Genomic DNA, 14,855 nt, shown 5'->3' with positions numbered 1-14,855 from the left:
CACACACACACACACCTATAATAAAGGTAAAAAAGGATATATGCAGTGTTATCTTCATTTTACATATCAAAAGGTTTTGCGGCTCCCGGTGTTTTGTTTTTGGTGGGAAACGGGTCCAAGTGGCTCTTTGAGTGTTTTGGGTTGCCTACCCCTGGTATAGCTACTGAAAGGACAGCTTCTTTAAAGTGTGCACACGGCCCCAGACTTGCTCCAATCTCCTATTTGGCTCTAAATCAGGGGTAGTCAACCTTGGCTCTTTTATGACTCGTGGAGTTGAAGTCCACAAGTCATAAAAGAGCCAAGGTTGACTACCCCTGCTCTAAATCCTGGAATGTGAGTCTACGTGTGAGATTCTGCCTATTTTCTAGAAGATACAAACTTTTTTTCCCCAAAATATATAGCAAACCAAGACTTCTGTTACTTCTTTCCTGATACAAGTTTTTTAATGGCTTGAGATTTGCCTATTTGCGCCCTCCTTTGCCAGTCTTTGCAATAATGTATATTTATCATTATTTCTTTACTGAAGTCTTATCTCAATACTTTAAAAACACTTTGTAATTTATCATTTCACTTTCCTTCTCCTCACTGTAATGCAACTGTTCAGATGTTCAATTTACAATTGTACATTTACGATGCATTGTCCACACGCACTCTGTGGATTAGGGGAAACATTCTCCCATTGAACAGGGGAAATGGTGCTACCAGATTCTGTCTTTTATGTGGATTTTGTTCTGGCTTTCATTACCTTCTTGCAAGAGAGTTGGAATTTAGGCAAGCTCTACAATCAAGATTTCTTAACATAAGGCAGCAGTTCTGCAAGCTGCATCTTCTCTGCCTCAATAAGCATTAAATAAATATAGCAGAGTATCCACTGTATTTAATAGCTGAAGGGCATATTAATTTATTTATTGCAAATGTGGTTGTATTAAAAAAAAGATCACTCTGTTTAACCCACAAAAATTGCTGCTGGGTTTGGAGATATACCCCTGAGGATCAATGATTGTCATCAAGCAAACCTAGTTAGACCACATCTGATACCCTTCAGCTCTAGAAAAGGAGGCTCACTCAAGAAATGTGCTGACCATTCAAATCATTTTTGACATATGCAATGAGTGGCAGATGGGGACAGTGCCTGCCTCTTCATCTTCTTAAACATCAAACAGCTTTGAGAAGACAACGGGTACTCCTATTCAAAGCACAACAAAGAATTAATGAACACAAGAGAGAAGAATTCTTTTTGAATTCACCACTCTTCTCTCTCTAAGTCCCCAGCAATCTAAATTATTGCATGTCTGAACTCTGTTCTGATGGTGCAAAAGGTTCTTTAGGAACAGGGAAGATCAATTTTTTCCTGAGAGTGTAAGCTGGTTGGGGCATTTGTTTCCTCTCTTGCTGAGCATCGGCACGTTTGCTCACTTCTTCATTCACTTCTGTAAGAATGGATAATATATCTTCACCTCTAAAGAGAAGAAAATGAACATCAACAACATATCAATTCTTCCTTTGCACTTACATTCCTATTATCACTGGATTATAAACTAATATAATTACAAATCAGAAAGCACAAAATCAACCGTGGTTAGGCCTGGAGACAAATTCTTTAGCAATGTGAGAAATTTCTTAGGACCCCAGCTTCTCTGCAATCAAGAATTTACCTTGTTTATTTCCCCAAGAATAAAGCTTATTAGAGTCAGGATGGCATCGTGGCTAAGCTGTTGGGGAAAACTGGGAGACCCAGGCTGAGGGCCATTGTAGCTCCTTGGACTAGTCACATTCTCCCAGTTCACTCTGGTTGAAAGGAAATCCCTAACTCAGGCTAGACTGTGCTATCAGGATTTTGAGCTGGTGCATGAAGCCTATGAAAAGACAATTTAAAATTGTGTGAAAAGTCCATTTAGAGTGGGCTAAGTGGCCTACTAACACCTAATGAATCTACAGTATACTTGGTAGTTTGTTCAGAACAGTCACTTTAAAGAGAAGGCTTCCACGTAACATGAATCCTACCTTGGCACCAGGAGCTGCAACTTGCTGCAAAGAGCCTGAATGTACCAAGTCCCTTCATGGACATGTCGGAAAGAGAGATAGCCATCTACGGTGGCCATGCCAAGCAGGAAATCTGCTTCATCTGGAATACTTGAGGTGAGATGCTGGGAAGACACAAATCCTGAACTCTGTGCATCTGGTTCAAATGAGCCATCATCTTGGAGGAAGACTGGCTGCTGTGACTTTTCACCCTGACATGCCTGGATGAAGAAGAGCTTAGGTTTCTGAGCCAACAATGGGCAGTTGTTGGCTTTGAAGTATGAGGTAATGGTACGGATTGGAATCAGACATTCATCTGTCCCAAAAATTTTCCCAGATTTTCCATGAGATAGAATGCAGCATACCAGACAATCACTGTCTTTCCAGTCCTCAGAAAATTGCCAGAACTGCAAAAGTTTTCCAATTTCTGTGGAAGTCTGGTCGTCATACTTTTTCACTTTGAATCCAAGCCAGGTGAATACACGTTTCAGCTCCACTGTTACAAAGAAATAAGGCAAAGAGTTTCATAAACTCTTCATAAAACCATGTCAGTAAACACACAGTAAATGTGCCATTTACATGGCTCTAAGTTACACAGAAAAGATATGCCAACAGTTTCTATTCCTGCATTTTTAGGATAAAACAAATTTGACAATTACTAACAAAATGGTATTTTTTGGTAATCTACTAGGCTTATGACTGTGAGACAGCCCTTATTTATTTACTTCTTACAAACATGGGATATATGCAGAAAATGAATAATGATCTGTATTGAAACTTAACAAGAGAGCCTATTGCCCCATTTCAATGGTCTGATGGAATTTGCAGAGGAGCTGTGGAATTGTAAACAGCAGCTTGGTCCCTGACATCTCCGATCTTTCTTCACTGAACAGGAAGGACTTAAAGGTAGGCAGCCATGTGAAAAGATATACAAACTGTTCTCTAATGGCTATCGTTCTCCCTTAATTACTACAGCAGACATCTTGCTTATGCTCAACATGAGGAGCAGAAGTAATAACACACAGGTAATCTTCACTTATTGACCCTTGAGAGTTACAGCAGTGCTGAACAAGGAGACATACAATTGGTCCTCAAAGTTGTGGCCACTACAGCATCCCTATAGTGTGATTAGGATTTGAGCACTTGGCAATCAATGCACATTTATGATTTCCGCAATGTCCCTCAGTCATAGAATTGCCATTTGTGTGTTTCACAGCTGGCAAGGAGAAAGAAGTTGCAGTCATATGACATTGTGTTTAATGACCTGTGATGATTTTCTTAACAACCGCAGCTGGAACCAACAAACTTTGTAAGTCAGGAAGTCATTTGACTTTTCACTTAACAACCACATCACTTAGTGACAGAATTGCTGGTTGCAATGACGGTTGTTGAGTCAGGATTATCTGTACTCTCTTATGAGAAAGTTGATGGAAAAAGAATTGCCACTCTCCACAATATTCATCGAAGCTGCAATGTGAACGCTCCAATCCATGAAAACTGCAACTTAATTTTCATTTGCACATGTCAATTCTACTTATTTTCATTGAGCTAATCATCTCTCAGTGATAAAACCTTAGCTTGGCACCTTCTGTGGAATAAATTGGGAGATTAAAAGATCTGGACACAGGTATCAACAACAACTAAAAAACTTTTACAGCCCGAAACCACATAAAAGGTACATATTAGTAATCATTTGCTGCTCTGTAATGTTAAAGCACTTTATAGAAAGATAAGGGAAGCGATTAAAAAAAGAAAGGGGCCATTCCAATATAAACATTTATTTAAGCCACTTACTGGCATCTTTCTCAGATCCCTTCCTTTTTCTGAGGTTACCTTCAAAGTTGACATTGTTAATAATAAGACAATATCCTCTGTACTGCCCATCCATTTTATACTGTTTCAATGTCTGCAGAATGAAGGACCGGAAAAAAGTATCAGACTTCTGTTTGTGAGATCTTAATAATATTAGCATTATCAAAAGTGACTGTGGATGGTATAGGGCAGGGGTAGGCAACCTTGGCTCTTTTATGACTCGTGGACTTCAACTCCCAGAATTCCTGAGCCAGGCTGAGTTGAAGTTCACGAATCATAAAAGAGCCAAGGTTGCCTACCCCTGATATAGGGTTAGGGTTAGGGTTGCCCTTGAAGCACAGGAGGGAGAGCCTCTTAGCAAGGGAATGATTTGACCAGCACATTCAGAGTTGCAAGATTCTGTTACTACAGCTGTTCCAATAAAAATAGTTTTAGATTTGTATGGCATTGCTTTCTTGGTCTGAACTACCTTATACTTGACAGCTATAGACCCACTTAAAGATCAATAAATTTCAGTTGTTTTGCAACAGTGTCTGGAATCCTAACAAAATGTTCTTTGATTGAGACAGTCTGGTCTATGTCAGCTTCATTCCTCAATTGCTGGAAAACCAACTAGGATTTAACAGCAATCCTGCTAAGTCACACCAAAGGTATCATATCTTAATATTGGTGACTTTCAATTCTCTGCTCTTAATTACAGGCTTTGCATTCCAATGTTTGTCACAAACATCTAGCATGCAAAATTCATTGTCTTTAAAATCAACACCATTGCAACCTACAAACTGGACATCATTTTGGGTGTGAAGGACAAACTATCTCAGAGTCATCCAGATCATTTCTCTAATGACTCTAGTTTTCTTTAATTGCTTCTAGAAATGAGGCCTGAGTTGAAAACGTGGCTATAGCTACACTGATGTCAGGTCCTCACAGATGAAGCAAAGTTGCAACAAGGTGGAGAGAGCGATAGATGGTCTGTTGACCCGTTGCATTACAATTCTCATGAATCCTGGTTATTGAACTTGCTTGCTGGGTCTAATGAGAATTGAAGTTCAATAGCATCTGAAGGACTTCATATTGTCCATCATGTTGGAAAAGGATTTTTAAAAGTTAAGAATTGGCCAACATAAAAATATACTAAACAGCTAGATTTGGAGTAAATGTTGCTCCAATACATATACTGACTGATTGGAATACACGAGAAACAATTCAGAAGATACAAACCACTGCTGCAGCACTCACATCAGTCTTCCTGACAGTTTGTTGCAATCCCTGTCCCAAGAAATTAAGAACAGGTTCTGCTTTGAGATCTAAAAAAAATTACAAAGAAATAATTAGACTTAAAAAAGGTTTATCTTTTCTCAATTTAATCACTTGAGAGTAGAATACTGCAGGCAATACAGGTAGTCCTTGAGTTGTGATCTTCCTTGCTGACTTCCTAATTGGCATTGCTTATTGAAAGCTAGCAGAGAAGGTCTGAAATGATGATGTGGCCACAGGGTTCTGCAACCAATTGTAAGCACAAACTACTTGCTAAGCATGCAAATTTTGTTCATGGGACTGCATTGGTGCTACAGTGGCCAGAACTTCCAGGACTGGCTGGTACAGGTAGTCCTTATGACCGGTCACTTAGCAATTGTTCGAAGTTATGAAAGACACCCACCCAAAAGCTACTTACAACCTGGTTTTGACGTTATGGCTGCTGCAGCACCACCAGTCATTCACCTATCTGTCCCCCAAACTGCACCCTCAGGCCTTGGGCCTGCCTCCTCTCCCTTCCCCCCAGGTCATAGAAGGGCTTGGGCTTCCTCCTTACCTCCCATTACACCCACTTATCTATTCAGAGTCAGGACCTCACACTGGGAGAGAAGGATAGGCCACTCTGTCCCTCAGCATCCCTGGGCCATGCAGCTGTGTGTCCCAGAAGGGACCACGCTATTTCAGCATGGCCACAGCACTTTCCACAACGCAGACTGCATTAGGAAAGCACAGCAGATCACTTCGTTAGTGGGCTACACAACCACATCACATAAGCCAGTGGTGGCGAACATATGGCATGGATGCCAGAGGCGGCACTCAGAGCCCTCTCTGTGGGCACGCGTGCCGTCACGCCAGTCCTAGGCCTTCGGCTGGATTTTATAAAACCTTTTTGCTTTAGGCCTCCGCCGCTGTGTGGAAAAAAAAAAAGTTCAATCAGTCAATTTCAACTTCTTGCGGGAAAAAAAAAGATCTTGCAAAGTTGGAATTGATTGATTGAACTTTTTAGTCCCACCCAGTCTGCTGTTACCACTGCAGCCACGCCCATCCAATGGGCCACACCCACCCAATGGGCCACACCCACCCGGCACTCGACGATGCATAAGTGGGTTTTGGCTTGCAGTTTGGGCACTCGGTCTCTAAAAGGTTCGCCATCACTGACATAAGCAATCACTATTTCAGTGTGATTGCCACAAGGAATTGTGACAAGACTTGAAGCGATGGCTGCTTCTGGGACACAGCTGTGCAGACCAGGGACTCTTTAAGGAATGGAATGTCTGCCCTCCTTCCCTGTGAGGTCCGGATCTCTGGAGATCCTCAATCGTCTGGTCTCTCTTGTATCCGTCCATCGAACCACTCCATGCTAGAATGTCCTTTTACTCCGCCCTCTCCTTTAGCTGCCAATTCTACCACATTAACATTCTGCTACCTTTCATGGCTTTTGGCAATTCACAAAAGTATGAAATAAAATAAAATATTCACAATACGTTCTATTTGAATTTTAAAATAGATCACCGAACTATTAAAATGAGAAGACAAAAAGGGTCAGAGTACTGAAGTATCTTTTGGGGAAAAGCAGACAAGTAATTGGATGTGGTCTGGATCAAAGCATCTCCCATCAGTTCCAATTAGCATGATCTAGAGCAGGGGTAGGCAACCTTGGCTCTTTTATGACTCGTGGACTTCAACTCCCAGAATTCCTGAGCCAGCCAGCTAAGCTGGCTCAGGAATTCTGGGAATTGAAGTCCACGAGTCATAAAAGAGCCAAGATTGACTACCCCTGATTTAGAGCCAAATAGGAGATTGGAGCAAGTCTGGGGCCATGTGCACACCTTAAAGAAGCTGTCCTTTCCTGGATGTGCTCAGTAGCTCAGTAGCCATAGCTGGCTCAGGAATTCTGGGAGTTGAAGTCCACGAGTCATAAAAGAGCCAAGGTTGACTACCCCTGATCTAAAATTATTATGTGATTTGTTGCCCAAATGATCATCTTATCTCTTGCCATAAAAGAATCACAGAGAGACTTCTAAAAAAAGAATAGGGGAAAAAATCATAAAAAAGACTGCCCTAATGTCAGTCTGTGTGTGTAACATATAAATATGTTTTGATGAAGGTGTCAGGCAAGTGGATCAACCTCACGTCTTTCTCAGAAAAGGCTCTTTGAAACATTAAAAACAAGGCACCTCATCACTTCTACTTCCAGATCCCCTGACAAGAATCTTAAGGCTCTCTCTATTTCCACCTTTCCTCATTTCTTCTACGTCCAGATTGAGAAGGACACTGGATATGTTTCTGTATTCTACTGCGGTGAATTATGAAGTACTTCTAGTTTCATTCAATGCCAACCAGAGCACCTACTTATCTTAAAACTACAGTTAAGCATAAAATTAGTCCCCGTCATATAAAGCTTCTAAACCAACCTGGATTTTCAGCTAAAGAATAAACAATTCCAACGTGCTCTTCTAGGCTCCCAAACATTTCATTGTAAAGATGTTCTGAGAAGAAAAGAAAAATTCAGATATTCCTATTTATTTCCATTGCTTGATTTAGGAGTTGTGCACACAGCTTTATACCAAGTACTAATTGATTTTTTACCTAACGTTTTACAACAGCTGATTCAGACAAATGGCAGTACCTTTGAACAGCAGAATGGGCAATTTCCAAAATTAAATCAATTTCTAGCCAATGAGTGCAAATAGTTACTTCTTTTTTATTCATTCATTTAATTTCTGTCATTGCCCATCTCAATCAATGACTTTAATATAAATCTTATATAGGCAGTCCTCAACTTAAAACCATTCGTTTAGTGACCACTTGAAGTTACAACGGCACTGAAAAAAGTGACTTATGACTGTTTTTCACACCTACAGCCACTGCAGCATCCCCCTGGTCGCTTAGCAACTGGCATGTATTTAGGACAGTTGCCCTGTTTCAGGGTCATGTGATCAACACGTGTGACATTCCCAGCCAGCTTCCAAAAGCAAAGTCAATGGAGGGAGCCAGATTTGCTTAACAACGGCATAATTCACTTAAAAACTGCAGTGATTCACTTAACAATTGTAGCAAAAAAGGTTGCAAAATGAGGTAAGACGCAACAACGTTATGCTCCTAATTCAACCTTTATTAACCACAGCTAATTTCCCATGTCAGATCCTTGTTTTCTTTCAGTGCCATATCCCAGCCTATTGATTTCACAGCTGGGATGAGAAAACAAACATTAAAAGGGACCTCTGAGTATATTCCTAGTCCAGTGATGGCGAACCTTTTAGAGATCGAATGCCCAAACTGCAACCCAAAACCCACTTATGTATCGTCAGGTGCCGGGTAGGTGTGGCCAATTGGGTGGGTGTGGTCAATTTGGTGGTCGTGGCCCATTTGGTGTGCGTGGCTGCAGTGGTAATGGCAGACTGCATGGGACTAAAAAGTTCAATCAATCAATTCCAACTTTGTGAGATCTTTTTTTTTCCTGTGAGAAGCTGAAATTGACTGAAACTTTTTTTTTTTTTTTTTGCACACGGCGGTGGAGGCCTAAAGCAAAAAGGTTTTATAAAACCCAGCTGAAGGCCTAGGACTGGGGCAACAGCATGCGTGCCCACAGAGAGGGCTCCTAGTGCCGCCTCTGGCACGCATGCCATAGGTTCACCGCCACTGTCCTAGTCTGTCTAGGACAGTAGGTAGAAAGCAGAACTGGACATATTCTGGGCGCAAACCACATTATTCAAATGGCCTTTTAGAATAAAGACACGTGACCGCTCTACCAGCGCTCTGGCAAAAGGGGCTGCATTCCTGTTCATCTGGCATAAACCTTGGTGGACCTATGACTCTACATACAGGACATGTTACAATGCTGAGGTGAATGGCAAGAAAGTTTGATAAAAACTTAAATCTAACAGGCAAATTAGAAAAACCAGAACATTTCAGTAAACTGCAAAACTACCTACCATGATTCCTTGGTGGAACAATGTCCTGCATAGAGGGGAGAAAAAAGAAAAATCAAAATGAGATATTTCTTGGCATATCTACCCAGAAGAATGTCATCTTTGAGTTTAGCTTACTCCTAACGATGCCATCCTAAATCAACTTAACTGGCTAAACATTTCCTAGCAAATACTCTAGAAGTCTGATCAGGAAAAAGAACAGGATCGAGGAGGATGTTAGAACTTAAAACTTTTTGTAGAATATTTTTGTTCCATTTCATTTCCCTCTCTTTCATCATTTATACTAATCTAGTTCCTCCTGATGCAAATTGTAATCTATACATACTAGTTGCAACATTTTAAAAGGAAAAAGTGAAATGGAATATTAAAACATTGTCAGAAATTGGTGCCTTCTATTAAATAAAGCAATAGGCACTATTTACATTTTATGATATACTGTATAGATGTAACAAGGAGATCTAAGAGGACACGCAGAACAATAGAAGAAAGAAGAAAAGGTATTTGTCCAAATCAGAATCACCAGTGTGGGTATCCTTTAATAAAGATCAAAATAATGGATACTCCAACCTCTCTAATACATGCTGGAACACTAAATACTGCCATGCATTTATGTTCTGGCATGTAGCATGGCCTCTACCTAACAGATTTAAAAAACAAAAACCTCTTTCCCCTTTGAACTCACTGTCAAGTAGCTTTTCACTTGCTCAAAATCAAGTCCAGACTAGTGCTACTTTTTATAAAGTTCCCTTCTCGTCGCTCTTGGTGGTACATGACTTCCACAATCTTGGGTCCTCTACCAGAGGCCAGGCAGTTTGAGGAGTCTGTGCAGGATCTTGGCTGTTGCTAGCACTACACTCTCCTGGACAGAGAGCTCTGATGTCGTTCCTGGCATCTGTTGGAGCCTCTCCCCCAGCTTAGGGGGTCATACTCGCACTTGCTTCTACTACCCCCGGGACCACCTTGGCCTTTACTTTCCATCTCCTCTCTAGTTCTCCTTTAGGTCCTGATAATTCTCCAGCTTCTCACACTCCTTCTTCCTGATGTTGCTGTCATTTGGAGCTGCTGCATCTATCACCGCCACTGTCGTTTGGTCTGATAAAATGACCTTCCATGTTGTTTGCGTTTCCAACATAAATTTGAAGTACCTTTATACATTCTACATAATATTTTTACGTCATATGCCAGGTATTCATTACTTTCCAAGCGAATACAATCCTTTACTACAGTTGCTCTCCTCAGCTGAGGATTTTTAATGCCTCTTTTCCTCTAGGACAGAGGTCCCCAACCTCTGGGCCGTGGTCCACTGCCAGACCGTGGCCTACTACTGGACCATGGCCTCTTGGTTACTGTGCTGCGTGAGTGGCTGACCAGTGTGCGCATGTGTGCACGTGCGCTCACTCTCACTTGCACCGGTGCTAACCGAGCCACGAGCCTTGTGCCGGCACTAGCAGCCCCATTTGTGGAGCGTGCATGCTCGTGGCCCCATTTGTGCACATGCGTGCGCAGCCACATTAGCATGTGTGCGCAGGCATGCATAAAAGTGCCTGACCCTCCCTTTCCCATTGCTCTAGGAGACACAAAACTGGAAGAAGGTGACTGAAGAGGTACAGTTTTGGGAAATTCTATTCATTCAGCACTGTTATCAGTGCAGATAAGCAAGGAGTTCAGAACGCAGAAATTAAATAAAAGATTATTAGTCATTAAAAAAACCTAATAAAATAATCAAAGGAAGTAATGGAGAATTTGAAACAATTGAATCAAAGCAGCATTAAAGAGCCCCTATAACTAGTGGTCCTGGACTGAACACCTAAACCAGCCTACCCATCTTTGAAAAAGGTTGTAAAATACTCTCTACTAGCCTTTCTCAACCGGGGTTCTGGGAGAGGTTGCTAAGTGGCCCATAAGATATGTGGAAATTAAAAAAACATTTTTAAACTTTGCGTATCATACAATGCTAGCATTTGAGAACTGGAATATTTAGGTGTTACAACATAGCTGCTGGCCTGCCCCTCTGCTAGGATTGTTAAGAGAGACCTTGAAGAAAAAAGATTGTTGACCTTTGTAGTCACATGGATGGAATCTTTATGTAAAACAACTCAGCTTACTGTTCACACTAACTACTGTGATATAATAATTCCCTGAGATCCAACCATTTTTTCAAAGGTTCCTCCAGGGTGAAAGGTGAGACAAGCTTCTGTACACAAATGGAAAACAACATTTGCTAAGGCATACCTGGAGAGAAGTGTTTCCCGAAACTGGCATGTTAAAGGCACAAACAGAAGAGGGAACAGTTTCTTTGTTTTCTTGATGAGGCACTACAAAGCAACAGATAATAAAATGATTTGGAAAGAGCACTTTTTGTTTTCCAAATAAGTACTAAATATTTTTAAGAGTGCTAACCAATCAACTAAGATGAAGGAAGAGTCATATGAAAATGGAACTTTTTAGCACATCTAGTTTTTTAAAGTGATTGCACTCCCTATTAACCACTAGTCTGAACACACAATTTCGGATATCTGGGGAAGTTACTGGTAATTTCAAAATGCTTCAAAAAGTGGTATTTTTGCTAGAATGAAACAGCTCAATGATGGAGGTCACGACCTAGAATCTCCCGTTTTGTAGGAAATTCTTGCAACACCATTTTCTTTCTTTTATTATTGTAACTATACTGTATAACTGAAACAATAAGCAGAATATTCAGCTTATGTTTCACAATTAACTTAATCGCAGGCGCGTAATTGAAAATAGGGTGTAGTTAGGTTATTATTATTCATGGCTTTTTTGTGGTTGCATTTTTGAACTTTTTCCCCCAAATTCAACTCTGCATTAAAAAAAAAAAGGTTCTGGAAAGATGACAGCAGTTTTTAAAAAAGAAATATACGAAATCTTTGACTTCCAAGTGCAATTGAGCCTAACATTTCGGCCATAAGTTGTAATGGTCATCGTTGCCTACAATTTTACAAGCTTTACTGCAGTAGTGAATCCATTACAGGTATTCCTCAAATTACAACAGTTCATTTAGTGACCATTCAAAGTTACAATGGCACTGGAAAAAATAACACATGACCATTTTTCACACTTAAGACCGTTGCAGCACCCCCATGGTCACATGATCAAAATACAAATGCTTGGCAACTGATTCATATGTGTTGCAGAGTCCCAGAGTTATGTGATCCCCTTTTGTGATCTTCTGACAAGCAAAGTCAACGAGAAACCCAGATTCACTTAACAACCGTGTTGCTGACAACAGCAGTGATTCACTTAACAACTGTGGCAATTAATTAATATTTTGCTTAATGATTTCACTATTTTTTTTATAATAGTTTCTACTGCAGTATAATTTTAAAATTTGTTTTTTATAGTCTGTTGGGTTTTGGTATGCTAACCAGAACCATGCACGTGAGATGGGTTGCTATATCAATGTGATGAATGAATAAATGAACTTTTGCACAAAATAGCATTAGCAATAGCTCTTAAAGGCTTACATTCTTTGCTTTGCAGCCCTCTCTAAGTGGTTTACAGAGTCAGCTTATGGCCCCCAACAATCCGGGTCCTCATTTTACCAACCTCGGAAGGATGGAAGGCTGAGTCCACCTTGAGCCGGTGAGAATCGAACTGCTGGCAGCTGGCAGTCAGTAGAAGTAACTTGCAGCACTGCATTCTAACCACTGCACCACCATGCCTAATACCTAATACATGTCTTATCCAAACAAGATGCCTTACGAAAAACTAATGGGGCAAATTCAGCATTGATCAGCTTAGGAGATACTTAAGTTTGCCAACCTGCAATCAACAAACAGGAAGGCGAGAGCAACCAGGTTGGGACAGGATGCTGCATGAAAGAGGAAAAAGAAACGCAAGGTTCCTTACTTGCCTTTCCCTCAATCTCTTCTGGCAATGCTATTCCATACAGGCAGATGCAGCTCTTAAGCATCTTGACTAAAGAAACACCTTTTCTACCTGCTGGATTAGGACTCCCCCCTAAAGATTTTTTTTTAACCTCACATGAGGGTGTTTTTGTATAAGTCAGAAAATATTTATGGCAACTTTAATTACAGATCCACGTTTCTCTTCCATATGCTTGGAAGTAGTCCAAAGCCACTGAGATAACCCATAATCAGTAGGAGTTGTAGGTTAGCGGGTATATTTGAAATTGGGGGTGAACCACAAGATGGTCCCAAGTCACATGCTAAATATAGTTTTGTGTTAACTATATTCTTGCCTATTTGTTGCATGATGCAGAACATATGGAAGGAATGGAGGGAAGCCCAAGCCCTTTCCCTGCCTCCCTTCACGTTCTCTGTTCCTTTTTGCTCTTTTTCTCCTGAAATCTGAAAAGTGAGCTTACAGAAGAAAGACATCTCTAACCAGATACGGAGTACGGGGTTTAAGGAAGAAAAAGGAAGGCAGTGAAATAGGTTATGTTCCACATTTACCACCTGCCCCCCCCCCTTTCAAAGGATAACAAAGGCATACTTAATAAACCCTTGTTGGCTTGGCATTTAAGTCACGGGCCACGTGACTTGCACAGAAGAATGATACCCACAAATATTTGATAAGCAGTATTTTTCAAAATTAGACACCTTTTATTTGTTTGTATATCTCTATTTTCCTCAGGAGATGAGGTGCTGTTTTCTGGCAGATATATTCAAGAATACGCAGGTCAGACTCCTGTAGAAGGTCTTTCTTCTCCAGGGAAGTCAGCAACTCCAAAGCCGACTGGGAAAGAAAAATCAATGTAGTAGTTACAACTTAAATGCGCTTTCCATTCTACCCTGAGTAACAAAGTTTTTCTACGTCTTCAATCAAGTTTCTGTCAGCAATCTAAGAGCAACCTCTGATGTTTCTTCAACCAAATTGAAAATCTCCTAAACTGCACAGACCTAAGTCAATCTCTAGGATTGGGCAAAGATAGCTTTTATGGACACGTAAAGTGCATTTCAGAAAATTTCTACCTTCTATGTTTTTCTCAAAATGTCTGCATATTCAGGGGAGGAGCTATGTTAAAGCCTATCTCAGGACCACAACTAAGGACAGTCCTTCTTGCTCTTTTTTTTTTTAATTTTATTATTTTATTTTCATTACAATCGTAAGAAAAAAAAATTCAGATACATAACAAGTTAAAATACAACACACAAATTCCGGCATTGCTCACCCATTTCCCCCCAAGCCGCATCCCCCAGTCATCTCTTCACTTCCCCCTTCCTTCTACTTCCTCACTCTCCTCCTCTCCTCCCTCTCTCCTCCATCTTTCTACTTGCTTATCCCTCTCCTCTTCTTCTCAATCGGATGCGGTCTAGGGGAAAATGCCCGAGCAATCCTCTATCACCAAAAAAAAAGAAAAAAAAAATCTAAAAAATATAAAACTACTTATCTGAACTATTGAACATACTACCCATACTCTCCCCTCCCCCCTCCCCCTTCAGTCCTTCTTGCTCTTGACAACACAACTATAACTCTCTTTTCTTAGGGAAGTGGATTGGATATTAAATCTCATTTACCTTTTTAGGAATTCTTTTATAACTCCTGCTTTATTTAGATTTTTGGCACGCGTTTTTAGTATGTTTGCTGTTTCTTGCTTCTTTATTAGTCTTTGGTTTTACTCACCATAATGGGTTGCTTCTTTGGGAGGTCGGCCTTCAGAAGAAAGGCAGCATCCTTTACGTTATCCTTTGTGAGCTCTTCTGCTATTTCAAACAGCAACTGTCTGGGAGACAAGTCTAAACATGTAAGCTAATTTTTTTACGTACGATTACAGTAAGACAGTGTTTCCCAAACTTGACAATTTTAAGGCATGTGGACTTCAACTCCCAGAATTCCACAGCCAGCAAC

At 40.6% G+C, this 14,855-nt stretch overlaps 1 protein-coding gene across 5 annotated transcripts in view; it reads right to left on the bottom strand.

Annotated features, from left to right (window-relative positions):
• Positions 1 to 496: 496 nt before the first annotated feature.
• The window catches only part of CASP10 (caspase 10), a 42,216-nt gene continuing 27,857 nt past the window's right edge, over positions 497 to 14,855 (bottom strand). For 2 of the 5 annotated variants that reach the window (XM_039354079.1, XM_039354069.1), the window contains exons 5-13: positions 14,631 to 14,730; positions 13,607 to 13,742; positions 11,256 to 11,338; positions 9,027 to 9,051; positions 7,506 to 7,580; positions 5,056 to 5,141; positions 3,817 to 3,928; positions 2,005 to 2,518; positions 497 to 1,459 (exon numbers count right to left, since the gene is read on the bottom strand). In XM_039354079.1, coding sequence (XP_039210013.1) covers positions 1,282 to 1,459; positions 2,005 to 2,518; positions 3,817 to 3,928; positions 5,056 to 5,141; positions 7,506 to 7,580; positions 9,027 to 9,051; positions 11,256 to 11,338; positions 13,607 to 13,742; positions 14,631 to 14,730 — 1,309 coding nt within the window. In that variant the 3' untranslated portion in view covers positions 497 to 1,281. The remainder of the gene's footprint in view (positions 1,460 to 2,004; positions 2,519 to 3,816; positions 3,929 to 5,055; positions 5,142 to 7,505; positions 7,581 to 9,026; positions 9,052 to 11,255; positions 11,339 to 13,606; positions 13,743 to 14,630; positions 14,731 to 14,855) is intronic. The other 3 variants (XM_039354090.1, XM_039354100.1, XM_039354106.1) reach the window with 3 other exon arrangements.

Source organism: Crotalus tigris, unplaced genomic scaffold (assembly GCF_016545835.1).
Source record: "Crotalus tigris isolate CLP2741 ecotype Arizona unplaced genomic scaffold, ASM1654583v1 scf7180000017568.12009008, whole genome shotgun sequence".
Classification (NCBI taxonomy): Eukaryota; Metazoa; Chordata; class Lepidosauria; order Squamata; family Viperidae; genus Crotalus; species Crotalus tigris.
Note: the sequence above shows the minus strand (reverse complement) of the source record. Positions and strands in the feature narration are given on the sequence as shown.